General features: G+C 60.7%; 4 protein-coding genes across 9 annotated transcripts; 3 read left to right on the forward strand and 1 right to left on the reverse strand.

The window, feature by feature from the left end:
* The first annotated feature begins 4,644 nt into the window (after window positions 1-4,644).
* LOC125156049 (cytochrome c1, heme protein, mitochondrial) lies at window positions 4,645-10,648 on the forward strand. 2 transcript variants are annotated; one of them, XR_007148450.1, is made up of 8 exons: window positions 4,645-4,815; window positions 5,425-5,621; window positions 5,707-5,833; window positions 5,921-6,078; window positions 6,167-6,327; window positions 6,638-6,738; window positions 6,824-6,995; window positions 10,636-10,648. XR_007148450.1 is itself a non-coding variant. In XM_047841686.1 (7 exons), exons 1-7 carry the CDS (start codon window positions 4,687-4,689, stop codon window positions 6,926-6,928), a joined length of 978 nt encoding a protein of 325 aa, XP_047697642.1. In that variant the 5' UTR covers window positions 4,645-4,686; the 3' UTR covers window positions 6,929-7,127. The 2 variants fall into 2 exon arrangements, 1 of the variants encoding a protein (XP_047697642.1); XM_047841686.1 differs by lacking the exon at window positions 10,636-10,648 and having other exon boundaries at window positions 6,824-7,127.
* On the reverse strand, window positions 7,899-12,409 carry SHARPIN (SHANK associated RH domain interactor). 3 transcript variants are annotated; one of them, XM_047841681.1, is made up of 9 exons: window positions 12,206-12,409; window positions 11,743-11,917; window positions 9,161-9,292; window positions 8,942-9,083; window positions 8,776-8,866; window positions 8,545-8,698; window positions 8,348-8,466; window positions 8,134-8,259; window positions 7,899-8,054 (listed from the first exon to the last, which is right to left on the reverse strand). In XM_047841681.1, exons 1-9 carry the CDS (start codon window positions 12,401-12,403, stop codon window positions 7,971-7,973), a joined length of 1,221 nt encoding a protein of 406 aa, XP_047697637.1. In that variant the 5' UTR covers window positions 12,404-12,409; the 3' UTR covers window positions 7,899-7,970. The 3 variants fall into 3 exon arrangements, with proteins under 3 accessions (XP_047697637.1, XP_047697640.1, XP_047697638.1); XM_047841684.1 differs by lacking the exon at window positions 11,743-11,917 and having other exon boundaries at window positions 8,776-8,859; window positions 9,161-9,288; XM_047841682.1 differs by lacking the exon at window positions 9,161-9,292.
* Window positions 12,410-13,143: 734 nt separating this feature from the next.
* Window positions 13,144-16,126, forward strand: MAF1 (MAF1 homolog, negative regulator of RNA polymerase III). The gene is made up of 8 exons (XM_047841687.1): window positions 13,144-13,285; window positions 14,104-14,229; window positions 14,323-14,451; window positions 14,529-14,694; window positions 14,835-14,956; window positions 15,039-15,158; window positions 15,312-15,461; window positions 15,587-16,126. Exons 2-8 carry the CDS (start codon window positions 14,147-14,149, stop codon window positions 15,606-15,608), a joined length of 792 nt encoding a protein of 263 aa, XP_047697643.1. The 5' UTR covers window positions 13,144-13,285; window positions 14,104-14,146; the 3' UTR covers window positions 15,609-16,126.
* Window positions 16,127-16,242: 116 nt separating this feature from the next.
* Window positions 16,243-25,510, forward strand: WDR97 (WD repeat domain 97). 3 transcript variants are annotated; one of them, XM_047841676.1, is made up of 23 exons: window positions 16,250-16,379; window positions 16,581-16,708; window positions 16,887-17,515; window positions 17,656-17,777; window positions 17,941-18,640; window positions 18,711-18,853; window positions 18,942-19,178; window positions 19,255-19,345; window positions 19,532-19,664; window positions 19,761-19,882; window positions 20,154-20,214; window positions 20,427-20,576; window positions 20,679-20,936; window positions 21,019-21,144; window positions 21,242-21,325; window positions 22,626-23,081; window positions 23,161-23,352; window positions 23,440-23,637; window positions 23,727-23,848; window positions 23,928-24,090; window positions 24,430-24,974; window positions 25,060-25,121; window positions 25,198-25,510. In XM_047841676.1, exons 1-23 carry the CDS (start codon window positions 16,250-16,252, stop codon window positions 25,398-25,400), a joined length of 5,055 nt encoding a protein of 1,684 aa, XP_047697632.1. In that variant the 3' UTR covers window positions 25,401-25,510. The 3 variants fall into 3 exon arrangements, with proteins under 3 accessions (XP_047697634.1, XP_047697632.1, XP_047697633.1); XM_047841677.1 differs by having other exon boundaries at window positions 22,626-22,754; window positions 22,851-23,081; window positions 23,161-23,637; XM_047841678.1 differs by lacking the exon at window positions 16,887-17,515 and having other exon boundaries at window positions 16,243-16,708.
* Window positions 25,511-26,065: the final 555 nt, after the last annotated feature.

Here is a 26,065-nt window from a genome sequence, read left to right on the forward strand (position 1 = left end):
GATGGTCACCTCTAAGTCACAGTATTCAACCTGAACACCTCCCACCCCACATACACCTTCTCCCCTAGCACGCTCGCCCAGGCCTGGACCCAGGGTCAACCTAGTCTCTCTTCAGGGGATGCCCATCACCCCCAGGATAGAACCAAACTCCCCACCTTGGTCTCCAAGGCCTGTGCTTGCTCCTTTTCGACATTGTCCTTGCCCCCAAAAACAACCTGTACCCTACTTCTCTCCTTCCAGCCCCTGACACCATTAATCTACTTTCTAATTCCAGATTTGCCTAATCTGCACTTTAATATGAATGCCCTCATACATATGTGTCACCACTTCCTTTTTATGGCCAAATAATGTTCCACGTAATGGACATGCCACACTCTACCCATTTATCAGTTGATGGACATTTGGATTATTTCCTCTTTTTGGCTGTTATGAACAATGTGCCTATCAACAGTCATGAACAAGTTTTTGTGTGGACATATGTTTTCTCTTGGGCATACACCTAGAAGTGGAATTCGGAGCTCTAAATTTTCTTCTTAGCACTGCTTTTGATACATCCCGTATGTTTGGTTTTTATTCACCTCATTTTCTAATTTTTCCTGTGATTTCTTTAACTGGTTATTTAGCAGTATGTTAGGGGAGCTTGAGTGGCTCAGTTGGTTGAGTATTCGACTTTGGCTCAGGTCATGATCTCACAGTCTGTAGGTATGAGCCCCACATCAGGCTCACTGCTCTCAGTGCAGAGCCCTCTTTGGATCCTCTGTCCCCACCCCACCCCCTCAAAAATAAATAAAACATTAAAAGTAATATGTAACTTTCACATATTTATGAATTCCCCAAATTTCTGTTATTGACTTTTAATTTCATTCAGTTGTGGTGAGAAAACGTATTTTGTATGATTTTACTACTTTTAGATTTACTGGGTAGCTCAGTTGGTTAAGCGCCTGATCTTGATTTAGGCTCAGGTCATAATCTCAGGCTTCCTAACATGAAGTCCTGTGTCGGGCTCTGTGCTGACACAGGGGAGCCTGCTTGGGATTCTCTCTCTCCCTCCCTCTCTGCCCCTTCCCTGCTCATTCTCTCTCTCTCTCTCTCTCTCTCTCAAAATAAATAAACATTAAAGAATTAGTGAGACTGGTTTTATTTTCTAACATATGGTCTGTCCTGAAGAATGTTTCATATGCACTTGAGAAGAAGATGTACTCTTCTGCTGGAAGAGTGGTTCATTGATGTTTAAGTCTAGTCAGCATTGTTCAGTTTTTCAACTCTTCTTTCTTTGCTGAGCTTCTGTCTAGTTCTATCAATTACTGAAAGTGGAATATTGAAGTCTCCAATTATTATTGTTAAATTGCCTACTTCTCCTTTCCATTCTGTCAACTTTTGCTTCGTGTATTTCGGGGCGCTGTTAGGCAAACATATCTATACAATTGTTAGGTCTTCTTGGGGCGCCTGGGTGGCGCAGTCCGTTAAGCGTCCGACTTCACCTCAGGTCACGATCTCGCGGTCCGTGAGTTCGAGCCCCGCGTCGGGCTCTGGGCTGATGCCTCAGAGCCTGGAGCCTGTTTCCGATTCTGTGTCTCCCTCTCTCTCTGCCCCTCCCCCGTTCATGCTCTGTCTCTCTCTGTCTCAAAAATAAATAAACGTTAAAAAAAAATTAAAAAAAAAAACAATTGTTAGGTCTTCTTGAGGAGTTGGTCCTTTTTTCATTATGAAATGTCCTTCTTTAATTCTAGTATCAATTTTTGTCTTAAAGTCTATACTATTTGATATTAGTATAGCCACTCCAGGTCTCTTTTGATTACTGTTGGTATGGTATATCTTTTTCCACATTTTTACTTTCTACTTGTGTCTTTGATTCTAAAGTTTGTTTCTTGGGGTGCCTGGGTGGCTCAGTTGGTTAAGCATCTGACTCTTGATTTCAGCTCAGGTCTTGATCTCACAGTCATGAGTTCAAGCCCCGCACTGGGCTCTGTGCTGGGCACAAAGCCTACTTAAAATAATAATAACAATAAATAATAGAGTTTGTTTCTTACAGGGGTGCCTGGGTGGCTCAGTCAGTTAAGCATCCAACTCTTGATTTCAGCTCAGGACATGATTTCATGTTCATGAGATCGAGCCCCGAGTCCAGCTCCATGCTGACAGCATGGAGCCTGCTCAGGATTCTCTCTCTCCCTCTTTCTCTACCCCTCCTGCTCCAGTGCATGCGTATGTGCACACTCTCTCTTAAATTAAAAAGAAATAGGGGCGTCTGGGTGGCGCAGTCGGTTAAGCGTCCGACTTCAGCCAGGTCACGATCTTGCGCTCCGTGAGTTCGAGCCCCGCGTCGGGCTCTGGGCTGATGGCTCGGAGCCTGGAGCCTGTTTCCGATTCTGTGTCTCCCTCTCTCTCTGCCCCTCCCCCGTTCATGCTCTGTCTCTCTCTGTCCCAAAAATAAAAATAAACGTTGAAAAAAAAAAAGAAGAAAAAAAAAAGAAATAAAGGTTGTTTCTTACAGACACCATAGAGTTGTGTGTGTGTGTGTGTATAAAATCCATTATGACAATCTCTGCCTTGAAATTGGAGACTTTAATCCATTTACATTTATTATTTTTTTAAGATTGTATTTTTAGGTAAACTCTACACCCAGGGTGGGTCTCCAACCCTCAATCCCAAGATCAAGAGTCGCATACTGCCACCAACTGAGCCTCCCAGGTGCCCCTGGTAGGTTTACTCTTTCAGCACTTGGAATATGTCATTCTACTGCCTTTTGACCTCCATGGTTTCTGATGTGAAATAGGTAATTTTATTGGGGATCACTTGTATGTGATGAATCACTTCTCTTTTGCTGCTCTCAAGAGTCTTTTTCTTTGGCTTTCAACAATTTATGATGTGTCTAAGTATGGATCCTTTTTAGTTTATCCTACTTAGAGTTCACTGAACTTCCTAGATGTGCAGATTCATGTTTTTCATCAAATTTAGGAACTTTTCAGGCATTATTTTTTCAGATATTCTTTCTGCCCCTTTCTCTTCTCTGTTCCTGAGAATTATGCATAGGTTGGTATGCTTACTGGTGTCCTACGGGCCTTTCATTTTTAATGTTGTGATTTTAGAAATCAGATGCCAGGTTTTGTTGTTGCTGCTTGTAGTAGTTGAACTCGTGTAGTGGTTTTTCTGAACTTGTTCTGTCTAGTCTGTAATGTCACGTGTAGCCACTAAAGTTCCTATGCTCAGCTGATGATCGGACAGAGATTTTCTTAAATGCCTAAAATCCATAAACTTCCCAGTCTTTCCCAAATAGCTCTGTGTACTTGTTGGGGCATATGCCTTTCAGCACTAAAGCCCCCTGTTTGCAACTGTCTGAGGCTCCACTTCCCTTTGTGCAGAGCCTCAAGGCCAGCCAGAGGTAAGCATTTGATGCTTTTTCAGGTCTTTCATGAGCCTGTGCACACCCTATTTATGTTTGTGACCTTCTATATTCCAGAAATATGTAGGGCTTTTGAACATCCCTGTGGACACTGTATTCCCCAGCTCTTCCTTTTAAGCTTTTTGGTTACTCTATTATCAGGTGCAGCTGTTATCCATTGCCCCTTTGCAGCTTTGAAATTACAACGTGCCTGCAACTGCCTTCAGCAAACATCCTCAGGGCATAGACCATTGGCCCTAGGCAAGCTGAGCGAGCTTTGTAAGAGGGGTCTTCCAGGGAGCCCTCAGACAAGTTAAATCATGGCAATTATTTGCAAGGAAGGTGTTCTGCTCCCTCTACAGGATTATGTCTCCCTGCTCCATTCTACCAGGAATGTGGGCTGTAATTTCCAGGTTACCACTGGGCTGGAGAGTAGCCTTAACCAGAACACCGCAAAACTCACTGTTCTTACCGAGATTCAGTTTTCCTCAATAAACACTGTCGGGATGCTGCACTCCTTTGATTAACTTCCAGAGTTCTGAAAAAGTTGACTCCAACAACTTCTGCTAGTCTTTTCCTTGCTTTTATAGGGGGAAGGGGATGCAGATTTTCCGAGATCCTTACTCCTCCATTCTCAATGAAGGCCGACCGTAATTTTTTGAGGGACCCTTGGCTGTCATAGTCACGGCTCCTGCATCTGACAGTTTCTGGGTAATAATAAGTGCCTAATAAATCCTTGTCAAACCCCTGCTCAGCCTGGAGAACCGCCACCACAACCCACGCGTGTGGGCCGGGCCGGGTGGGGGACAGCAGCCCGGAGGCCCCAGCCTTCCGGCACTGCTCACGCTCCACCGGAGTGGGGACCCTGACCGGGGCGAAAGAGACCGCGGCAGTGGGCCGCGAGACCCCCACCCCACCTTGCTGATTGGCCCCGGCAGGCCGCCCCTTCGCTCTGGGGGTCTGTAGGCGCTGCGACACGGATGGCCACCGCGCCAGGTCTGGAAATATTGCTGGACGAAAGCGAGCGATGGCCTCGAAGATGCCGTGGACGCCGGACTGAGGGGCCCGAGCGTAAAGGACTAAGCACCGCCGAGGCCGGAAGAACCGCGTCCGGGCAGCGGACAGGCCGAGACAGCAGGTGCCGCCCGCAGGAAGACACCACGGGTTCCCACCCTACTTCCGGTTTCCACGACTACCTGACGGACAGGCCCCGGCCCGCCCCTGCCCTCCCAGGCTCTCGCGACGTTTGGGCTCCCGTGGCGCCGCAGGGGCCGACGGGAGCAGCGGCCGCGCTGAAGAGGGCCGACATGGCGGCGGCGGCGGCTTCGCTTCGCGGGGCGGTGCTGGGCCCGCGGGGCGCGGGGCTGCCGGGCGCGCGGGCCCGGAGTTTGCTGTGCGGCGCGCGGCCCTGCCAGCTCCCGCTGCGGACGCCACAGGTGAGCGCTGGCCGCGGCCCCGGCCGCCGTGTGGCCCCGCAGCCCCTGAAGGTCACGGCGGGGAGGCTCTGGGCGCGGGCCCGGCAGCGAGGGAGCGGCCTCCGCCACCCGGCGCCCCCGCCGGACCCCCGCCGCCTGCCGATATGGGGCGCCGCGAAGCAGGACCGGGCGCCCACTCCCCCGACCAGCGGAGGCGCCGGGTACCGAGCGTGGGGGGCGGCGGGGCGGGCTCGCTGCCGGCTCGGGGCCGGGGGCTTTCTCCGGGGGGCGCGCCCAGGCCCGCTCCCGCTCCGGCCTTCCAGACGGCCTGCGTCCTGAAGTGACCTCAGCCTGACCTCGGACCGCGGCTTGTGACCTTGGCCTGCCCCGGCACCCTTGCTTTACATCGACCTCATCCCCAGCCCCGGATCCAAAACCGTGCCTTGCGCCCCCTCCTCGGGGCCGAATCACGGTCGAGGAGCCGGCAGTGGGCTGGAGCGGGGTGGGCAGTGGTGCTCCGCAGGAGCTGGCGGGTGCGGGTGGATGGGTGGGGAGAGGCAGGCGCTGAGAGTCAGATCCCCAGGTAGGGCCGGGTGGTGTTCTGGCAGGCGCTGAGCGGGGCTCTTGCAGGCAGTGTCCTTGTCGTCGAAGGCCGGTCTGTCCCGGGGCCGGAAAGTGATGCTCTCAGCGTTGGGCATGCTGGCGGCAGGGGGTGCAGGGCTAGCCGTGGCTCTGCATTCGGCCGTGAGCGCCAGTGACCTGGAGCTGCACCCCCCCAGCTATCCGTGGTCCCACCGTGGCTTCCTGTCTTCCCTGGACCACACCAGGTGTGCTGCCGGCTGACTGGGGTGGTTTCTGGGCGGTCTGGTGGGGCGGAGGCCCTGGCGCCCCTAACCCTATCCCTTTCTTTAGTATCCGGAGGGGTTTCCAGGTGTATAAGCAGGTGTGCTCCTCCTGCCACAGCATGGACTACGTGGCCTACCGCCACCTGGTGGGTGTCTGCTACACAGAAGATGAAGCTAAGGCGCTCGCAGAAGAGGTGTGGGCCTGGGGATGAGGAGGACCCCGGGGATTGGGGCTCCGGCTGCGGTGGACGGCAGGGCTGTGACGGGGCTCTTGGTGGCAGGTGGAGGTTCAGGACGGCCCCAACGAGGATGGGGAGATGTTCATGCGGCCAGGGAAGCTGTCTGACTACTTCCCCAAGCCCTACCCCAACCCTGAGGCCGCTCGAGCAGCCAACAACGGAGCACTGCCCCCTGACCTCAGCTACATCGTGCGAGCTAGGTACGCTGGCTGCCTGCAGGGCGGTGTGGGGAGGGGGCAGGAAAGTCCACCTCGTGCCAGGGCTGAGGAGGCATGGATCTGGTCCCAGGCACGGTGGTGAGGACTACGTCTTCTCCCTGCTAACCGGCTACTGCGAGCCTCCCACCGGTGTGTCATTGCGAGAAGGTCTCTATTTCAACCCCTACTTTCCCGGCCAGGCCATCGGCATGGCTCCTCCCATCTACACTGAGGTCTTGGAGTATGACGATGGTGAGCAGCCCCCACCCTGGGGGCGGACAAGCCGGGTCTTCCTTTTCCCACTGCCAGGGATGCTTTCTGTGTCATGCACAGAAAGAGGTCGTGCACTCTTCTTGGCTCCAGCACCGAGCCAGCTTACGGGCAACCTTCGCAACCCCGTCTAGCCCAGGCCCCTGCGTGCTGGGGGGAGGGGGGGGGTCCCATTGGTTTTGAAGCCTTGGTCTGGACCCCATCTCAGCTGCATGGAGGAGATTGCTCTAGGGCTGTACCAGGTTGGGGAGGGACCCCCAAGGGCAGCCCTTAACACTTATTCTTGGCTCAGGCACCCCAGCTACCATGTCCCAGGTAGCCAAGGATGTGTGTACCTTCCTGCGCTGGGCATCCGAGCCAGAGCATGACCATCGCAAACGCATGGGGCTCAAGGTGAAATGGCCGGGCGTGGGAGAGGGGCTGGGAAATGGGCTGGGGTCCTTTCTGCCTCCTCCTTCTGAGCCTGCCTCATCCCCAGATGTTGATGATGATGGGCTTGCTATTGCCTCTGGTCTATGCCATGAAGCGGCATAAGTGGTCAGTCCTGAAGAGCCGGAAGCTGGCATATCGGCCACCCAAGTGACCCTGCCCAACGTCTGCTTGCCGTCTTGCCTGAACAGGCCCGCAAGCCAAGGAGCCACCCTGGACCTGTTCAGGCCTCAGCTGGCCCGCTTGGCCAAGCTCCTCTTTCCTTGGGACAAGAGGGAAAGGGGCAAGAGACCAGGTTCTAGCTCCAGATCCTTCAGCCCCCATCATGGAAATAAATTAAGTTTCTCAACACATGTTTGAGCTATTGTGTGATGGGAGCACACGTTTGCAGGGGACTCTGGGACTAAGACCTTTGCTCTCGAGCTGTCAGGGTTGTCCCATGCAGTGTAACCGACGCTGCCGTGTACAGGCTGGGGACTGGGAGGTGGCAGGCAGCACTGGAGGTGGGGAAGGGAGGCAGCCGGCGGCAGTGCTAAGGAGGCAGAGCTAGGCAGAGGCCACCCAGAGTGTGCTCCTGATCTCTTGGCCGGACAACCAGAGGGGGCAGGGTAGAGGTGTTCTGGGACAGCACCTCCTGGCAACCCACAGGGCGGCTGGGGTGAGTCTGGGTCAGGCAAAGGATTAGGCTGTGAGGGCGAGGGGAGGGTAGCGGTGGCAGCACTCGGGTCCTAGCTTCTGAGCTTTTCTTGTCCCCAGGAGGGAACGTGAGGGGCATCCTGGCTGGAATAGCCTAAGACTGGTGGCCACTGGGAAGGGCAAGAGCCAGGGGGAAGCAAGGAGAGGGTGTGCCTGAGGGTTTCCGGGTGGACAACAGGAGGCACGGCCAGGTGTCAGGGAGGGGGCTCTGTGTGCCCTTGGGTTCTGGGAAGAGATCTCAGCCCCATGTGTTTCCAGGATCTCTGGGATCTGGAGGCTAAGTATAGTCACCTGGGCCTGGTTGGGTTGTCCCACCAGCTGACGACCAGGCCCTGCCTCTGCCAAGTTGAGTCCCAAGGGGGCGATGCCCACGCTCCGTCCTCCCAGCAGATCGATCCGCACAAAGGCACAGGGAAGGGGTACTCAGCTGGCTCAGGAGTGCCTTTAATGACTCCAGATTGTGGCCCCTCCACAACCCTGGCTTGACCCCTAGCAAGCAGTCAGCAAAGGTCTCCTGAGAGTTTTAGGAGGGGGTCCAGGGACCTTGAGCCTGGAGGGACAGGGCCATCCTCTCTCCTTGTGACCTGGGGGTGAGGGAAAGATAAGTCATTCTGCTTGTCCTAGCCCCCTGCCCATCCCCCTCCCTTCCTCAGCCTCTGGTACCTTTGCCAGCGGGGTGGAAACTGCAGGAAGGGGGTCCCAAGTGCAGGGCTTCTGGGTGCTGCACATCTCACAGCCGGGTCGGCTGGGAGCATTGATGAACGTGCAGGAAGGGCAGGACCAGCCAGGCTGTGGAGGTGGGGAAATCGTTGCTGCTTACCCTTTCCTTCTGAAGCCCAGAGAATCCCCGGCCCAGGGTGCCCAGTCCCTCACCTACCTGAAGGGGGCTGGGGAGGCTGGAGGTGGCTGGCAGAGGAGCTCTGGGCTGCCCCAGTGACTGAGGAAACAGGCGACTTAGTTCCCCATCCATCTTCTGGGGACACGGAGGGCTGCGTCCTGTGGAAGAGGAGGTGGGGCTCAGGGGCGTGTCGGGCTGCGCCTCCCCTCCTCATCCCATCCACACCAAGGACTGACCTGGGGCTTCTCGCGGGGCTGAGAGCAGGTAGAGGAAAGCGGGGTCCCCATCCCGCTGGACCCCGTAGGAAGCGAGGCTGCACTCGGGCACACACAGGCGCCGCCCAATGACCCAGCGCTGCACAGCTGGTGGGAAGCCAAACTCTGAGAACACCTGGGGCCGGAGCATCGAGGCAGCGTCACTCGAAGGCCCCTTGCCCCGCACAGGGCTCCCCCCGACCCCATGCTTACCTGCTCCTGGAGGGTCGCAATGGTGCAGTGGGGGTGAACGTGCAGCGAGACGTGGGCAGAGGACGCGGCGTCCTCAACTGTCACCTGTAGCCTAGGCCAGAGTATAGGTCAGGAGGGAGGACGGGGACCCGGGAGGGCTAGGATGGCAGGGTAAAGAAGACCTCACCTGATGGGGCCAGGAGGGAAGCAGGCCTCCTGGAGCTGGACACTCAGAGCCACATGATGTCGGGCCAGGGTGGCCGCTGCTTGGGCTGCCCCCTTCTCGTCCCCACCCTCGATGGCTTGGGCCAGGCGCCCCACCAGCTCTTCTGCAGGGAGAGACAAAAAGCCATCAGGGCTGAGCACAGACTGCTGCTTCCAACCCCCTCCAGCCACCTGCCTTTACCTTTCTCCATCAAGTCTCCAGGGCTCCAGCAAAGATCCACCTTGGGTTGTGGGGCCCGGAGTGTGGGCACTCCAGGGGGACTGGGCGGGGAAACAGGGCACATTTCTAGGCCCAGGGCTTGGGGCAGGCTGCCTAGGAGGGAAGATGAGGGCTGGGCTGGGGTCTCCTGTGACTCGGCCCCCAAGCCTCGTTACTCACCCAGGCCTCTGCTGACCAGGTGTCCGGGACTTTGGCCACCTCCTAGCTCACAGCCCATTCCCTGGCGTTTGGCCACACATTAAGCCAGGCCTCCCCCCACCCGATCCTGGCCCTCAAAACCCCCTGAAAGGTTCCTACCAACTCCTCTCAGAGCTGAAGCTGCACTTGGCTTTTCCTTGCTCTGGAATGCTTCTGCATGCTTCTACTGTGTAGCCTCACCTATGCCCCTCCTCCAAAGAAGCCAGGCCACTTCCCTTGGCCTCTACATGCCCTCTAAGCCAGCCAGGGATGCTCCCTTGGCCTCACTGCGGAACCAAAACAGGTCCTCAGAAGCCTGCCCCTTCTTGCTCACCAGGAGGCCTGCAATCAGGTAGTCTCTTGGTGCCCTCAGGGACACCCCTCCTCTCAACTGGCTCTACCACCAGCACAGAACACCTCGGGCTGCTCCCATCCCCAACAAACCCCCTGGGCCACTGCCTGGCGGGGCACCTGTGTCTCCCCTTACCTTCCTCCTGAGGCCCAGCCTACCTGTCCTGCAGCTCCTGTGACGACCTCAGGCCCTCAGTGTTCTGAGCTATCTGCCCACTGTGGTGAACAGGACCCCTGAGCACCCAGGACCAGGCCTGGCCCAGCCCTGACCTAGTCCCAAAGATCACACACACATACACACACAATACACACACTTGCCTCAGGACTTTGGTGCCTGCTGCTTCCTGGCCACGTGCGTGTGATCACACGAGGACCTTCAAGTTTCATTCAACCATCACCTTAATGAGACTTTCCCTGCCACCCAATTTTAAATTGCAAACCCCTCCCGGGGCACCTGGGTGGCTCTGTTGGTTAAGCACCTGACTCTCGATTTCGGCTCAGGACACAATCTCACAGGTTCGCGAGTTTGATCCCTGTGTTGGGCTCTGTGCTAACAGTGTGGAGCCTGCTTGGGATTCTGTCTGTCTTTCTCTCTCTCAAATAAATAAACTTAAAAAAAAAAAAAAAGATGTGTGTAAATTGCAAACTCCTCTCTTCTATTCTTCCACCACCTGAGAATTTTACTTGTTTTCCAACTTAAATGTTTTGACGCACAAGGTTCCACTAGTACCAAGTATACATAGTGATTCCAGAAGCCTGTATGCTATGCTGTGTGCACCACAAGTCTATGCTTACTAATGTTATATGTTCTCCTCTCTGGAAATTCAAGTCCCAAGAGGGCAGGAAGTCCAAGTCTCATTCATGCTAAGTCTCCAAGGCCTAACATGCTCAGCACAGAGCGGTGCCAGGATACACATCTGATGAACGGACGGACGAAGGACGTCTTTCTCCTTCTGCAAGTGCTGTGTCGTCCGGGCCTCTCTTACGTTGCATAGTAAGGTTCTTCTTTTCCCTCTGGCAGATCTTCTGACACATCTGCGGGCCCTTTCCTTTCCTTTCCTTTTTCCTTTCCTTGCTGCATTATCTACCCGTCAGACCCTCTCTTGCTTCTCTCTCCTGGTGACCTGGGTTGAACTTTTCTACTGCCAATCTTTACCTCTCCAGAGCCCCACTCCAGCCCAGATCCACCTGGTTCTTCTCCCCACAGATGTGTAAGAACCTAGCCACCTCCATTCCCTTCCACGTAGGTCCTTTGTCCGGGAGTTCCATAGTACCTTGTTTCTCCAGCTTTCTTTCTCAACCATGAATTCTTCCATTTAAAAGCCATGAAATCCGGCCAATTCCATCTCCTAAGCATCTCTGAAAACACCCTTCTCTCCAGCCCTATCTGCTACACCACCCCCACACAAAGGGAGGTCTCAACCAGTCTTTTACTTTTTTTTTTCAATGTTTGTTTTTGAGAGCGAGAAAGAGAAAGTGCGCACGCACGCGGGGGGGGGGGGGGGGAGGGAGGGAGGGGGAGAGAGAGAGAGAGAGACGGACAGACAGACACAAAATCCAAAGCAGGCTCCAGGCTCCGAGCTGTCAGCACAGAGCCCAATGCAGGGCTGGAACCCACGGACGTTGAGATCAGACCTGAGCCGAAGTCAGACACTTAACCGACAGGCGCCCCTCAACCAGTCTTCAGTAGCTCGAATCTGAACCTGTCACTCTCCACTGAGTACATTTCCATGCTCCTGATGCACTCCTCACCCAGACCCTGAGGGCCTGCCTGCTGGGCCTCCACATCTGTCTGCTACTCCAGGCTCCAGCTTCTCAAGCTTTCCAGCCTGTTCTCCTTTTCTCCACCTTCTCCCTCCTGGGAGCCTTCCCAGGACCCAAAAGGGGGTACGGTGGGCCCCGCTTTCCCCACTCCTTCCCCCATCCAGGCCTGGGGGGCTTGGGCTACTTTCGTTCTCTCCCAGCACTCGCAGTGCCCGGCCAGCCGAAAGGAGTCTTCGCTCCAGAGCACTAACCATTCTGTCCCTCCATGGTGGCACCTCGGACTAGAGCTGCCCACCGCTGAGCTTCCTGAGGGTTGAGGAAGTGCAGGCTGAGGGTCCCAGGCCCTCCTGGTGGGGGCTGCAGCTCATGCTGGCTGGGACCTCGGACCGTGTAGGAAACTGACTCCAAGGGCCACTCCAAACTGACCTGAGGAAGGGGAGAGTGCGGGCTCAGTGCCTCCCGCCAGCACACCCTGCATGATGACCAAAGGAGCACGACGTAACATTTACAGGCCACGTGCCCCGTCCTAAGACCCTTACTCCTATCACCTTAGGAAGCCCTCACAGAACTCCTATAAAGATAGGTAGCGGAGCATTTACCCCCACTTTACAGGCGAGGAAACGGCAACAAGGGAAAGAGAACTGCTCAAGGGCACAAAGCTGTCTAGCGGAGGGGACTGGCCCAGGGCCCCGCGCCCCCGCCGCCCCCACTCACCGCGCCGGGTCCCGAGCCCAGCAGCTCCAGCCGGAAACGCCCGGGCCGCTCGGGGTCCGCGCTCAGCTGCAGCCTGCGCAGCTGTGCCTCGGCGTCCGGCCCCGCGCCCAGCGGCCTCACCGCGGCGTGCACAGCCAGGAGCACCGCGGCCGAGTCCGGGTCCGAGGCCGCCGCTGCGCCACCCGCAGGCGGCGCCATCTCCCGTCCGGCCCCGGCCCCGACCCCCAAGCCCGCTTCCGTGGGCTCGGGCCCCTGAGCGCCTCCGCCGACCGGAAACTGGGGCCGCGAGCCTGGGGTTCCGGCCGTGGCCAGAGCGTCGGGGCCCGGCTCTGACCCTCCTGTCTTACCCAGGATGGACACGACCTAGAGGCTCGGCGGGCGGGGGCTGCAGCCGAACGGTCCGCGTCTACCCCCCCGCGCCGGCCCGGCGCTAGACGCTATTCCCAGGCTCCTTCCGAGCCGCAGGTTGCCCGGCGGGCGGGCCCCGCGTTGGTCCGCCAGCCACTCCTGGGAAGGCGGGCTGACACCAGGGGCGGGATGAGCGAGGAGGCGCAGCCAATGAGCGCCAGGAAGGGAGGTGGGATCGCACGGCCTCGAAGAGTGACGGACAGGCAGGGCAGCCAGTAGACGTGGACGGTAGGAGTGAACGGCGGGAGACGCCCCCAATGGCTAGCCGAGCTCTCGATCCCGGCGGCTGGACCAGGCCATTCAGGGGCGGGGGGCCGGGCCTTGCGGACGCTTGTTGTTGTCCGGCCCGGGGAGGCAGAGGTCGCTCGCTCGGTCCTTTGCTCTCTCGGGCCTTCTGTGGCGGTCGGCGGGCAGGTCGGTCGCGATAGTCGGTCGCCTTCCAGGGGCGAGGCTATGTCGCGGTGGCAGCCCGGCAGGGCCGGCAGGGCCGGGAGTAACGGGACGTCGTCGCGGAGCTTCTTCCCCCGGATACAGTGCGGCCCGAACGGAGGCCGCGGCGCCGCCCTCCGGTCCTGAGGAGCCCGAGCTGCCCGGAGCCCGCACCGCCTCCTTACCCGCGCCGAAGTCAACCGGCCAGACCCGGCCCGGCCACACTGGGCGCTGCGCAAGCAGGTAGGTGTCCGCTCTGTGACCGGCGCCGTGTCGGGGCCTTCAGAACTCCAGCCCCCAGCGGTCTTCGCGCCGGCGAGCGTGCGCGCGTGCGCGAGTCCCGGGGCGCACTGCCTCCTGGGATTTGTAGTTCTCCGCGACTAGGCTGGGGTTTCCCTTAGCCCGGCGGAGAGGCGGGTGCGGCCAGGCTGACGCTGGAGCGCTAGCGGCCGGCCCACCGGCCCTTCGGGGGTCTTGGTGCCTGCCTCTGTTCCGTGGCGTCACTAATTTACGAAGAAATTAGGCGCGGGGAAGAACGGAGGAAGCCTATGGCTCTCCTCTTTACCTGGATAGAGAGCCTGTAGAACAGGGAAGAGCGCTGCGCCCAGGTGACCGCAGGGCCCCAGCCCCAGCCCCAGCCCCAGGTGTCCTGGATCCTAACCCGGTGCGGGTTATTAGCCTAGCTGAGGAGCTTGGCCGGAGGGGTGCTGCAGGAGTCCCGCACTTTTGGGCGCTCACAGTGACCCTCACCCCTAACGGGGGAGGAGGCTCTTCTGTCGCGGTGGGCAGTGTCCAGGGAGATAAACCAGAGGCCCCAGCATGAGCAAGATCCTTGGTGCGCCCCCAGGTATGGGGACGGGGAGAGGGTTGGCCGAGCCAGAGCCTCAGCTCACCACTCTCAGGTAACAGGATCTAGTCCGCCTCGCCTACCGGCGCGGAGGGCTTAGGAGTAAGCCGCAGGAGGGACCCGGCTTGTTTCCAGCGGCTCCACTTACCCGGTTGGGAGGCCAGAGGCTGAGCCCCAGGGGCCAGATACTCATGGACCGGTCTCCCACCCTCAGGCAGCACTAGCCCCTCTGAGCGCAGGACCCCCTCCCCAAGGACATGAAGCTGTTGGAGAACTCGAGCTTCGAAGCCATCAACTCGCAGCTGACAGTGGAGACTGGAGACGCCCACATCATTGGCAGGTGAGGTGGGGGGTTGTGTAGGCTGGTGTCTCAGAGACCCTTGAGTGGAACCTGACGGGTGGCATGCTCCGTGGTCCCACGTGCCCCTTGCAGGATCGAGAGCTACTCGTGTAAGATGGCGGGAGACGACAAGCACATGTTTAAGCAGTTCTGCCAGGAGGGCCAGCCCCACGTGCTGGAGGCGCTGTCTCCACCCCAGACGTCGGGCCTCAGCCCCAGCAGGTAAGCTGCCGCAGAGCGTGCCTGCTGTGGGCTGTGGGGTTCAGGGCAGTGCTGGGCTGATGCTTCTCTCCCCGCAGACTGAGCAAGAGCCAAGGTGGTGAGGATGAGGGCCCGCTGAGCGACAAGTGCAGCCGCAAGACGCTCTTCTACCTGATTGCCACGCTCAACGAGTCCTTCCGGCCTGACTATGACTTCAGCACAGCCCGAAGCCATGAGTTCAGCAGGGAACCCAGCCTCAGCTGGGTGAGGGTCAGGTGGGGGGAGGGACCCGCAGCCCCACAGCTGTCTCGACCGTCCTTCCGACTTATAGTGGCCCCCTGGGTTCTGCCCAGTTCATGCCTCCCGTTCTGCGTCCTAGCCAGTCCCAACCGTGACCATCCTAGGTGGTGAACGCAGTCAACTGCAGCCTGTTTTCGGCCGTACGGGAGGACTTCAAGGCCCTGAAGCCGCAGCTCTGGAACGCAGTAGATGAGGAGATCTGCCTGTCCGAGTGTGACATCTACAGGTGGGCCGGCATTCCTGCAGGAGGGCCGTGGGTGTGTGTGGCACTTGGGCCTTCATGCCACTTCTTGCCCCACGCTCTGCAGTTACAACCCGGATTTGGACTCAGACCCCTTTGGGGAGGATGGCAGCCTCTGGTCCTTCAACTACTTCTTCTACAACAAGCGGCTGAAGCGGGTCGTGTTCTTCAGCTGCCGGTCCATCAGGTGGGCGCCCGGCCGCCTCCTTTCCCTTAGCCCCTGCTTTCTCACACGCCACTTCCCCAGCTGTACCCACCCCGCTCCTGACTTTGTCCTCCCTGGGGTCAGCAACGGGTCAGGGACAGGCAGTCCTAAGACCCGTTCCCACACCTCCCCCAGCGGATCCACGTATACTCCCTCGGAGGCCGGCAACGAGCTAGACATGGAGCTGGGCGAGGAGGAGGAGGAAGAGGAGGAGGAGGAAGAAGAGAGCGGAAGTGGAGGCAGTGAGGGCGGACCCGAGGAGACCAGCGCCATGGAGGAGGACAGGTGTGTGACGGTGGCTGTGGCCTGGCTCTCTGTAGCCAGGGGTCGATAGCACAGAGTGGGTGCCTCTCTGCCTGACCTCCTGGGAGTTGGCTCTGGAAGCTCACTGTGTGCCGTCTTCTGCCCAGGGTCCCGGTGATCTGTATGTGAGGACGAGGAGCAGAGGCCCCAGCTTCGTTCAGCTTCAGCCAGTGCCTGGAACCCTCACCTGAGGGTGCCCCAAGGCCTCCCCAGCTGGTGGTCATCCCCGGGGCTTGCCAAGGCTGCAGCGCCGCCCGAGGCCACGCCCACCTAGCCCTTTGGCTCCCGCCTGCAGACGTCTGCTCACCCCCACGGGCTCCAGCTGCCCATGTTGTGGTCGGGCTGGACAGCACAGGGCCTGGTGGGAAGAGCCACTGCCCTGCCCCGACGAACTGACACAGGCAGGGACAGCTGGACTACAGAGTTTATTTTTGTATTTCGTGCCGGATCAGGCCTGGGCCTGCACACTCCAGCCCAAAGGGCCCGAGACCCAGTAAGCGGGCCCCTGCGGTCACCACGCCGGGCTTGGCCAGCCCCTGACGCCCACCTGTACCACCCTCCCCCCGTACCCTGCCCGTTGGGCAGCGTGCACTGAGTGTCACTTTGCTGCAGCTGGTTTGTTTCCAATAAAAAATTTCTGTGATTTAGTGGGGACCTGGGCTCCGTGCTGCGTGTGGGGCGGGGTCTGCGTCAAGGGCGGGGCTACTGCCTCCGGTATCCTAGCAACGGTCCTAGGGGCTGTTGAGCGGCCCGGACCTGCAGAGGCCAAAATGGAGACCGGAGTGTCAGATGTCAGCAACCCCTTTTCAGTAGAAGGTGACAGCCTGATCCTGGATCTCGACTTGTATGATGCCGACAGCTATGACGTCCCGGATCCAGGGCTGCTCAAGGAGAAGGATGGTGAGGTGGCCTGGCCTCGCCGCCCCAGACCCCCACGTGACAGGCCTCACTCAGGCACCGGTTCTGTCTGCCGCGACACAGCACTCCGTGGGGAGTCCCCTAACCTGGCGAGGCACTCGGGAGGGCCCCTGGCTGCCTACAGCCTCCAGAGTTTGGGGCCCAAGACCACACACCGACAGTGTTTCCACTGCTGACCCTCAGAGTCGTTTTCGGAGCCAGTCCCGGGGCTTTTTACCGGCAGCTTGCGGTGGCAGAACACGACCCCGCGCGTCCGTGCCCGCCAGCTATGGCTGCTCCTGCGTACAGGCCTCCGTGACTTCGTGGAAAAGGTGGGGCTTGCCTGTGGCACCTGCCTCGAGGCCTCTTTTCTGGCCCATTTCTTCCCCCCGCCGTCCCTAGGACGCCCCCAGCCCGGATCCCCTTGGCTCCCCTAGGCAGGGGCACTACCTCTCCTCCAGCACCCCCCCTCCCCCAGCTGAATGCAGGCCTGCTCGCCCCGGCCCGCAGGAAAAGAGAGCCGAGCTGTGCGTGGGCCGCTTGACACACGGGCTGGAGCCGCTGCGCCACCTGACGGTGGCAGCTGGGCTGCGCTCAGTGGCGCAGGACCCAGCGGGCAGACGCTTCGTGGTGCTGGATGGTGCGGGCCGCCTGCACCTGCACAGAGAAGACGGCTGGGCTTACGAGAAGCTGTGTGCCCCAGCAGTGCTCACGGGGCTGGTGGTGGTGCCGGGCCCTCTGGGTGCTGTGGGCCGCTTCGTGGGCTGGGGCCCCGAGGGGCTGGCCATACTAAGGGCTGACCTCAGCCTGCTGTGGCTGAGCAAGCCAGGGGTGGGCAGGGTGCCGGGCCACCAGCCCGTCTGCTGTCTGCCGGTGCCCAGCCTGGGGCTGTTGCTGGTGGCAGAGGAAGGCGGCAGCCTGGTGCTCTGGAAGTTCCGTTCGGGAGGCCGCTGTCTGGTGCCGTGTGGGTCACCTCTGCAGCTGCCACCAAGCCCTGCAGGTGCAGTCACCCGTTTGGTTCTCGGGCCCTTGCCCTCCCACCAAGCCCCATGCTGCTTCGCGGCCTGTGGCTCGGCTGTGCTCACCTTTGCTCTGGACAGCTGGGCTCTCGTAGACGTGCGCCGGGACCTGCATAAAACGTGAGGGGTGCCTAGGGACCGGGAGGAAGGTGGGGTGAGAGAGGACGGGTGAATCCAGGAGGGAAAACAAGTCATGGAGGGGCGCCGGGGCTCACACGCCAGGGGGTGCTGAGTCTGCGGAGGCCTCTCTTCCCCTTCAGCACCATCTCGGACCTGGCCTACTGCAAGGAGGTAGAGGCCATGGTGACGGCTTCTCGAGACAGCACAGTGAAGGTGTGGGAGGCCGACTGGCAGGTCCGGATGGTGTTCGTGGGCCACACAGGTGCGCCATACCACTTAGGCTCTTGAGGCCCGTTCTCTCTCCACCCTGTGTAAGAGCTCCAGCGGTCGGGAGTCTCCGTCAGGCCTTCCCCGAGCTTCTCTGCACCGGCTGCATCCCGGGCCGCCTGCTCCCCTTCCCTGATCCCCTGGTGCCCCTCCCACAGGCCCAGTGACAGCTGTGGCCGTGCTGCCAAACACCGCCCTAGTCCTGTCAGCCTCGCAGGATGGGACGCTGCGCACGTGGGACCTGCAGGCGTCAGCACAGGTGGGCGAGGTGGCGCTGAGCAGCCGGGGCCGAGGGGTGCCATCTGGGCACGTGAACCGCCTGCTGGCGCCCGCTGGCCCCGGCTGGCCAGTGCTCTCTTTGAGCGCGAGCAGCGTGGAGCTGTGGCTCCTTCGCGAGCTCTACTCGCCGTTGGCGCAGCTGTCAGCGCCGGTGCTCCACCTGCAGAGCGCGCCCGCGCTGCCCGCGCCCGCGCACCCGCCGCTGCCCATGCGCCTTGTGTGCGCATGCGCCGATGGCTCGGTCTACCTCGTGTCGGTCGCCACCGGGCTCACGGTGAGCGCGCTGCTGCTCGAACCGGAGGACGGCGCAGCCTCGCTGCTTTATTGCCTACCGCGCGAAGCACTGTGGCTGCTGACACGCGCCGGACACCTGGTGTGTGCCAACGCTGCACGATGCCCCATGCGCGTGCTAAACCGGGTGTGCCCGCCCCCTGCCCCTGCGCCCAGGCCCTGCTGCCTGCACCTATACAGCCACCTCACAGACCCCAGCAGCGCATTCGCCAGCTGGCAGATCGTACGCCAGCACGGGGGCGAGCTGTGCCTCAGTGACCTGGCCCGACCCCGGAAGGACAAAAACCGGTGGGTGCCGGAGCCGCCCACGTGGGGCAAGGTGACGGTGCCCGCGCCGACTGGCTAATGTCATGCGTAGGTACCTGCCCGTGGTGGGGCACACGGATGGCACCCTATCGGTCCTTGAGTGGCGCTGGTCGAAGCCCGTCTTCCAAACCGAGGCACACAGCCCGGGCCCCGTCACCGCCATTGCATCTACTTGGAACTGCATTGTGTCCTCTGGTCAGCATCTCTCCTCCCCCCAGGGGGCTGGCCTGGGAACCCCTTCCCTCCCCAGACAAAGGCGAAGTCCTGCCTCCCACCTGAGCAGGCGGAGACTTGACCGTGAAGATGTGGCGTGTCTTCCCCTATGCTGAGGAGAGCCTCTGCCTGCTGCGAACCTTCTCTTGCTGCCACCCGGCGACGGTGCTCTGCGCTCTGGGGAAGCGGGTGACTGTGGGCTTTGAGGACCCAGACAGCGCCACCTACGGCCTGGTGCAGTTTGGCCTGGGCAACAGCCTCCGCTACGATCACCGGCCCCAGGACGACCCCACGGACCACATCACTGGTGAGGGGCCAGGCCAAAAATAAAGCCCAGGCCATCCTCTGGCCCTGGTCCCTCACGCTGAGCCCTGGTCCCTCAGGCCTGTGTTGCTGTCCCACACTCAAGCTGTATGCCTGTTCCAGCCTGGACTGCACCATCCGCATCTGGACAGCCGAGAATCGCCTGCTGAGGTGGGTTGGGGCTGGGAAGGGGGGGGGGGCGGGTTGGGGAGCCTGTCGGCAGCCAGCAGGGCTCCCCTACCTCTGCCCCCAGCAGAGCCCAGAGGCTGGACAGGGGAAAGGGGGCTTGCCCCTGCTAGTGTCTCAGTTTCCTCCTCTGGAGCAGGGCTGGATTCTCACCCTGGCCACTCCCTCCAGGCTCCTGCGGCTGAATGGCGCCCCTCAGGCCCTGACCTTCTGCAGCGACAGTGGGGACCTGGTGCTGGCTCTGGGCTCCCGACTCTGCCTGGTGTCCCATAGGCTCTACCTGCCCACATCTTACCTGGTTAAGGTATGCAGTGGGCACAGGATTCCTGGGCAGAGTGAGGCTGTTGTGGGCAGACAGGCCCCCCCAGGCCAGAGCTGTAGGTTTCTTTCTCCTGTTCAGAAGCTATGCCGGAAGGTCCCTGATGTGGTGGATGACCCTCCCCTGCCACTGACCACCCAGGAGTCGCTGACCTCAGCCCAGCTGCAGAGGCTCGCCAGCCTACGTGGGGTGGCCAGTCTTAGGTCTGCTGGCCCAGCTGAACTGTTCTAGAGGCCCCTGCCTAGCTCCCCCGAGTCAGGGCCTGGCTGCCTGCACCCAGCTCGGGGACCCAGAGCTCCCAGGCCACTTAGACTACCCCAACCTGTCCCAGCCCTGGCATCCCCACTCCTGGCTGTTGGGCTGTGTTCTGACAGAGGCCTGGCCAGGCCCACCCCCAGGTGCTGGTCCCAGCCTCTGCCCAGTCCCCCTGGTGATGACAGCTAGTGTCCCACCTGTGCCCATCCCTGTCTGCAGCACGGACTTGTCTTTCATCCATCACCAGACGGCCACACCTCAGCAGCCAGTGTTGGAGGAGGTGGGGTGGGTCCCAACCCCCAACCCCCAACCCTCAACCCCCAACCCCCAACCCCCAACCCCCTCACTGTCCCAAAGCCCCAGCCCTGCAACCTTCCCTGGGCTCAGGCCACTCTCCTTCAGTCCCTGGGGCAGGCGTGGGATCCCGTGGCTGTCTGGAAAGCAGATGGCAAGACTGAAGGAGGAATGGGCTGACCCCTACCCCCCACCCAGGACCTAGAAGCCCTAGTTTCCCGGGATGAAGACCTTCAGATGCTGAGACTGGGGCTGGTGGTCCCGGCAGCCCAGCCCCCACCCTCCTGGCAACAGCGGCAGGAGGCCTTTGACAACTATCTGCGTCTCATCTATGGCCCTGGCTTGCTGGTGGGTATAGAGCCTCCCCAGCCTCAGCCCAGACTCCAGCCCCTCCCTTCACCCCGGGGCCTCACCCCTCACCCCTGCCTATCCCTTTTGCACCCCTTCCAGGGCATGCGTTCTGGAAGAGAGTCCCAGCAATGCAGTACTGTGACCCTCACACTGGAGAGAGAGACCTGCGATGTGTGTGCCTCGCCCACAGCTGCCCTCAGTCTTAGGCAGGCTGAGGTCTGCACCGAAGCCCTAAGGGGGCCGGCAGCCGGCCCCTTGCAGGACCTGGGGACCGGGGGCCAGCGGTTCGCCCCCCCTCCCCGAGTCCCCTTGCCCACCCCCCACCCCCACCAGGGGGTGCACAGCAGGGCCTCCCAGGTAAGGCCTCCCGCCCCTCCCACCTCCACCCTGCCCCCATCACCCTGCCCCCCACCCTGCGACTCCTCCTCCCTCACCTCAGCTGCTGGCCCGCTCCTCTCTGAGCGGCAGCCTGGGCCTCAGTCTGGACCTGCAGCTGCAGTTGGAGTGGCTCCGAGGGGAGAAGCCTGTGGTCCCGGGCCTACCATCCCCCCACATACAGTACAGGGTGAGGCGCCCAGGCGGGTGGGTGCTGCCCACCCAGGAGCAGAGCTGCAGGGGCACTGGGGGCCCACGCTTGGCTCTGAGCCCCTCTGCCGTCCCAGATCCCCCTCCTGATGAAGAGGCGGCCCGAGGAGCTCCTCTCCAACCTCCGAGGCTTCTTTCCTGCCACCATTCAGCCCTATGAGGTAAGGGTCCCTTGCTCTCTCTGGTGGCAGCCTTCTCACGCACCCCATCGTCCCTCTGCTGCAGACCTCCTGGTCCAATCCGACCTACGAGCCGCCTGTCGCCCTCCCCCCACCTCCTGGCCAGCCCAGCCGTGGTGCTATTGTCTGTGGGCCCTGACTCCTTGCTTTCTGGGGGCCAGCGGCCAGAGGGCCAGAGACTCCCAGAGAAGACACTAGGCACAGCCAAGGCCTCTGCCAGCTCATTGTGCCAGCACACCTCCTCCCCAGTGAAAGTGCTGGGTGAGCAGGTGCCATACGGACTGTCTGGAAGACCAGAGTCCTCTCCCTTTAAAGGAGCAGAGGCCACAGGAGCTGGCCCCTTGCACTCTGCCAGCTTCCCAACGTCTCCATCCCAGACTCCCTGCACACGCTGGCACTGTCATCTGCCCGGGGCGGGGGGGTGGGGCGGTGTCGCCGATCCTTCCTGCAGCCGTGCCATCTACCCAAACCCTCAGCCCACCTCTCCAGGCTCCTAGCACCAATTCTTATGGACATCCCGGTTCCAGGGCTGGGGGCCAAGTCCCGTGGAGAGGGTGTGGGGGTGTCAGGGCTCCCCAGAGGCTGTCCAGATTTCCTCCTCAGTCGTCACAGCTGATGCCTCCCTTGACTGTCCTTCCACCTGGTTTCTAAAGGTTCTCTTTGCCTGTCTGAGCGTTTTGGGTGTTGACTGAGAAAACGGGGAGTCACGATCTGGGTAGCACAGATTTGGTAGCAACCCAGATTGAGTCCTGTTGACGAGCAAAAGCCAGGGGTCTTCACTCACAAATTGCAGAGGCATTAGGGAACTCACACAGGTTGCTTTCTAAAAGTTGTGGTTAGAAGATGTAATCACATTGTACACGTCACTGCTTTTCTGGGCACTTTAGTCTGGTTACCGGAAACCAGTTTTTACAGAGTGTCCTTTTTTCGCAAGATTTTATTTTCAAGCCCAGTGTGGGGCTTGAACTCACAACCCTAAGATCAAGAGTTGCACGTTCTACCCACCCAGCAGCTAGAGTGTCCACTTGCGCCCGAGAGCTCAGGGCCGCAGTCCACTGTTGAGCCTCTGCCCAGCTCCATGCAGTTCCTCTTTCAAAAGGAGGATGAAGTTTTAGTTCCCAGTCTGTACGGTCCGGGGGTGTTACACAGGTGCACGTGGACGGGGGCACGAGCCCGGTTCAGCTCCCGGAGACCCGGCCGCGGAGCTGGACTGGCCACTGAGGGGGGTGGGAGGGCGGGTGGAGTTCGGGTTCTCAGCCCACCCCGCCGTGTCCACCTGCAGCCCTCGCGCAGGCCCGTCCACTTCCCCGGCAGCGTGCCCAACTCCGTGGTGCTGCAGCAGATGTGGCCGCACAGGGAGGTCAGCGGCCTCGGAGCCCCCGCCCTGCTCACCAGCCACGGCAGACACCAGGCAAGGGAGGACCGGGGGGCTCGCTCCTGGGCTCTGTGGAAGGGGGCCCGAGTTCCCGCGGCATGCCAGCGGCCACCCGTGCTCTCCCCTCTGCAGCCAGGTGGGAGCCAGGACATGTGGCTGCCACGACGACGCGGGAGGCAGTGGCACGCCAAGTGGCAGCAGAAGCTGATCCGGTGGTTGGGGGAAGAGGAGGCGGAGGAGGAGGAGGAGGAGGAGGAGGAGGAGGAGGAGGAGGACGACGACGACGACGACGAGCTGTATCTGGACTGGGCCTCCGACTCCCTGAGCCCACGCGGGCACCTCTCCGAGTTGGAGGAGGCCAAGGTAGGCACCCACTAGGCCCCGGGGCTGCCAAGGTCAGGAGCGGAGAGGGGGGCCTGCAGCTGCTGCCGCTGCCCCGCAGAGCCCCGAGGATTGGACCCCGAAGCCCTTGCACTCTCGTGACGCCTCCGCCGGGACCCGGGCCTCGCGCGGCCCCTCCTACCCCTTCAGGCGCTCGCTCTGGGAAGAGCGCTACGGCCATCTGCCCAGGTTTCTGCAATTTTTCGTCTGCCAGAACTGGTTCAAAAAGCTGTTCCCCATCTTCAACCTGAAGGTTCGGGGGTCTCGGGCACCTGGGAAGCACAGGCTGGCGGGGAGGTGGGCAGTGCAGGGAACAGGGCCTCGGCGCTGGGTATCACAGGTGTATCCCGAAGTGGGCACGGTGGAGGGCCTGGCCTCGCTGCTCATGGACCTGCTGGACGAGGCCTCCTGGGCAGACCGCGTGCACATCCTGGGAGCGCTGCTGCGGCTGGTGCCTGACGTGAGCAGAGACCTCTGTAACCGGCTGCGGGGCATCCTGGAGCGCTTGCTCAACCTGGACCAGCCCCCCAGCCTCGAGGTGCGCCCCTGGCCCCGCCCCCAGCCCCGCCCACCGGCCCGCCCCGGGCCTCCAGCACCTACCCGGCTGCTTCGCCCCTCTGCGCTCAGGACCAGACGCAGAAGCAGTTCGTGATGCTGGCGTTGCAGCTCCTTCTGGCCTGCTCCCTGGAGTCCCACGAGGTGGTGCTGGAGCTCATGTCCTACTTCCTCTACTCGCCAGCCTCCTGCCGGTGAGTTTTGCTCCCTACTCATCCTCACCACCAGCTGAGGAAGGCTTCTGGATAAGCTAGCTGCTCACCACTGTCCCAGGCCCTGGCTCAAGAAGCTGCTGGAAGGGCTAGGCCTTCAGGATCCGCAGGGCTTCCTGTTCAAGGAGATGACGACCTGGGTCCAGGGCCCGGACGCCAACTGCAAGGCTGCACTGCGCCAACGCTGCTGCCAGAAGCTGGAGGAAATGATGGAGCGGCTACAGGTCCCGGCGGATGGGGGGGGGGGGGGGGGGAGGGGGGGCAGGCCACTTGCCAGTGGAGCCTCTTGTCTTTTCCCTAGGCTTTTCCCAAGTCGGGGTGGGGGGGATCCAGGTACGGCTGGCTGGCTCTTCGGCTTGCTCTGTGCCTGTGCTCATTGGTCCTCTCCTGTTGTCCCCCAAACCCCCATCTCTGGGGATCTTCCTGCTCCTCCCCAGGAAGCAGTCTGCAGCCAGGTCTGAAGCTTGGGGCCAGGGGCAGCACCACTCAGGCCTCCCTGCTGGGGGAGGGAGAGCCTCTGCCTTGGGCTTGGCGGCATCTCCAACTGGCTGTTTCCCCCACAGATGGAATCCTTGCAGCCTTCTGTGGTAGCCGAGTTGTCAGAGGTGCTGCCCAAGGTCTCCAGGACCTCGGCACTTTACCCTCCTCCCAAGGAGGCCCCGTCTCAGATTTCCGTGCTTTCTGGGTCACCTTTTCATGTCTCAGTGACACCCTCAGCCCATTCCTGGGCCCCCTCACTGGTGGTCTCACCTGGGGAGCTGGACGTGGCCACCCTTGAGTCCCAGGCCCAGCAAATGCTTCCACCGATGTGCTTCTGGCGGACCAGATGCACGCTGTCAGAGACACTGCGACACTTCTGCCCCTCGTCCGAGGTCCATTTGCACCCCTCAGTACCCACTGCGCTGCCGGATAAGCCACTGCCACTGGAGCAGACGGACTGGTCACAGTCGCAGATGCTGGACCTGAGGCCGATCGATGCGCTCAACTTCTTCTGTGAGCAGCAGCGGGCCCGGCAGCAGAGTCCCCTGCAGGAGGAGCCCGAGAGCCCATGCCTGAGCTTGCGCCCACCTGTGCCCAACACAGTGCTACCACAGCCCTGGGATCGCTGGTGAGGGGGCCACCAGGCCGGGACAGGGCCTGTGTGGGGCAGCTGAGGGGCTGACGGGGCCAAACCCACTTTCTTACCCCTCCAGGCACTATCCTATCCTCCGGCTTCAGGAGGCCAAGGTCCAGAGGTCTCCGATGAGATTGAGAGGTGAGTAGGGACAGGGGGAGAACCAGACCTTGACTTCCACCTCAGCCTGAGACCTCACTGTCCTGCTGGCCCACAGGCCGGATGCCGTCCCGGCTCCGGGTGGGCAGTGCCCTCCATGGCTCCATCCGCATGCTGAAACTGCCCCTGCCGAGGGTGGAAATTCGTCCCTTCCCCCCGGCCTGGCCCAGGCCTGCCCGTCCGCTGCCCCCACTGCTCCTGCAGCCTGCTTTACAGCGCTACTTTCTGCCAGATGACACGAACCCCGACAGCTACAGTTGACCAGGCTGGTGGCCCCAGTCTCTTCTTCCCTCCAGCCTGGAGTCAGGAAGCCGCTTTCCAGCCAACTGTTCTCCCCCTAGAAATAAAGTCCGGAGGTCGTGGCCAGAAAACTGGGTGCCACCTTCATCTCTGGGGGCTGCGAGGGTGCACGGGGGGGGGGGGTCCTGCTTGTGTCTTGTGAATCTCCCAGTGGCCAGCTGCATGTGCAAGGCAGGAGCCAGGGCCACGCTGGAGTCTGGCATGGTCAGCACTTGGGGGGGGGGGGCGGGGGCTGTCTGCCTGGAGAGGGGCCTATCCCATGCGGGCATGTCCCTGCTCAGGCACTCAGCCAGCGTTTGTCAGTAAATTACTGAGGTCAAGATGGGAGTGGGAACTTGTGGGCCAGCAAGTGGCCAGGCATGGAGGGAGTGGGAGGGTCTAGGTGGCCACAGGGGTGTGTGTGTGTGTGTGTGTGTGTGTGTGTGCGTAAGTGTAAGGGAGGGGAGCCTGCAGTTGTTTGCCGGAGGTGAGACCAGAATCTGTTGGTGCCTTGGTTACCCTTGGGTTGGAAGGGAGAGGAATTGACGGAGTCCCATGTGCTTTATTCAAGAAGCAATAGAGGGACAGCAACACTTTGGACCTTTCTACCTGAAAATTGTCAGGAGACATACCTTGTATGTGAAGTC

This window comes from Prionailurus viverrinus, chromosome F2 (assembly GCF_022837055.1).
Source record: "Prionailurus viverrinus isolate Anna chromosome F2, UM_Priviv_1.0, whole genome shotgun sequence".
In the NCBI taxonomy this organism is placed as follows: Eukaryota; Metazoa; Chordata; class Mammalia; order Carnivora; family Felidae; genus Prionailurus; species Prionailurus viverrinus.

Excerpts from the sequence above, each read along its gene's own strand:
- WDR97 (XM_047841676.1), top strand. The coding sequence starts at position 16,250 with ATGGAGACCGGAGTGTCAGATGTCAGCAACCCCTTTTCAGTAGAAGGT. Across the intron at positions 18,854-18,941 it reads GAACTGCATTGTGTCCTCTG|GCGGAGACTTGACCGTGAAG; the intron begins GTCAGCATCTCT and ends CCACCTGAGCAG. Across the intron at positions 20,937-21,018 it reads TGCACAGCAGGGCCTCCCAG|CTGCTGGCCCGCTCCTCTCT; the intron begins GTAAGGCCTCCC and ends CCCTCACCTCAG.
- SHARPIN (XM_047841681.1), bottom strand. The coding sequence starts at position 12,403 with ATGGCGCCGCCTGCGGGTGGCGCAGCGGCGGCCTCGGACCCGGACTCG. Across the intron at positions 11,918-12,205 it reads TGGGCTCGGGACCCGGCGCG|GTCAGTTTGGAGTGGCCCTT; the intron begins GTGAGTGGGGGC and ends CCCCTTCCTCAG. Across the intron at positions 9,084-9,160 it reads TGGAGACTTGATGGAGAAAG|AAGAGCTGGTGGGGCGCCTG; the intron begins GTAAAGGCAGGT and ends CTCTCCCTGCAG.
- MAF1 (XM_047841687.1), top strand. The coding sequence starts at position 14,147 with ATGAAGCTGTTGGAGAACTCGAGCTTCGAAGCCATCAACTCGCAGCTG. Across the intron at positions 15,159-15,311 it reads TTCAGCTGCCGGTCCATCAG|CGGATCCACGTATACTCCCT; the intron begins GTGGGCGCCCGG and ends CACCTCCCCCAG. Across the intron at positions 15,462-15,586 it reads AGCGCCATGGAGGAGGACAG|GGTCCCGGTGATCTGTATGT; the intron begins GTGTGTGACGGT and ends TCTTCTGCCCAG.
- LOC125156049 (XM_047841686.1), top strand. The coding sequence starts at position 4,687 with ATGGCGGCGGCGGCGGCTTCGCTTCGCGGGGCGGTGCTGGGCCCGCGG. Across the intron at positions 4,816-5,424 it reads TCCCGCTGCGGACGCCACAG|GCAGTGTCCTTGTCGTCGAA; the intron begins GTGAGCGCTGGC and ends GGGCTCTTGCAG. Across the intron at positions 5,622-5,706 it reads TCTTCCCTGGACCACACCAG|TATCCGGAGGGGTTTCCAGG; the intron begins GTGTGCTGCCGG and ends CCCTTTCTTTAG.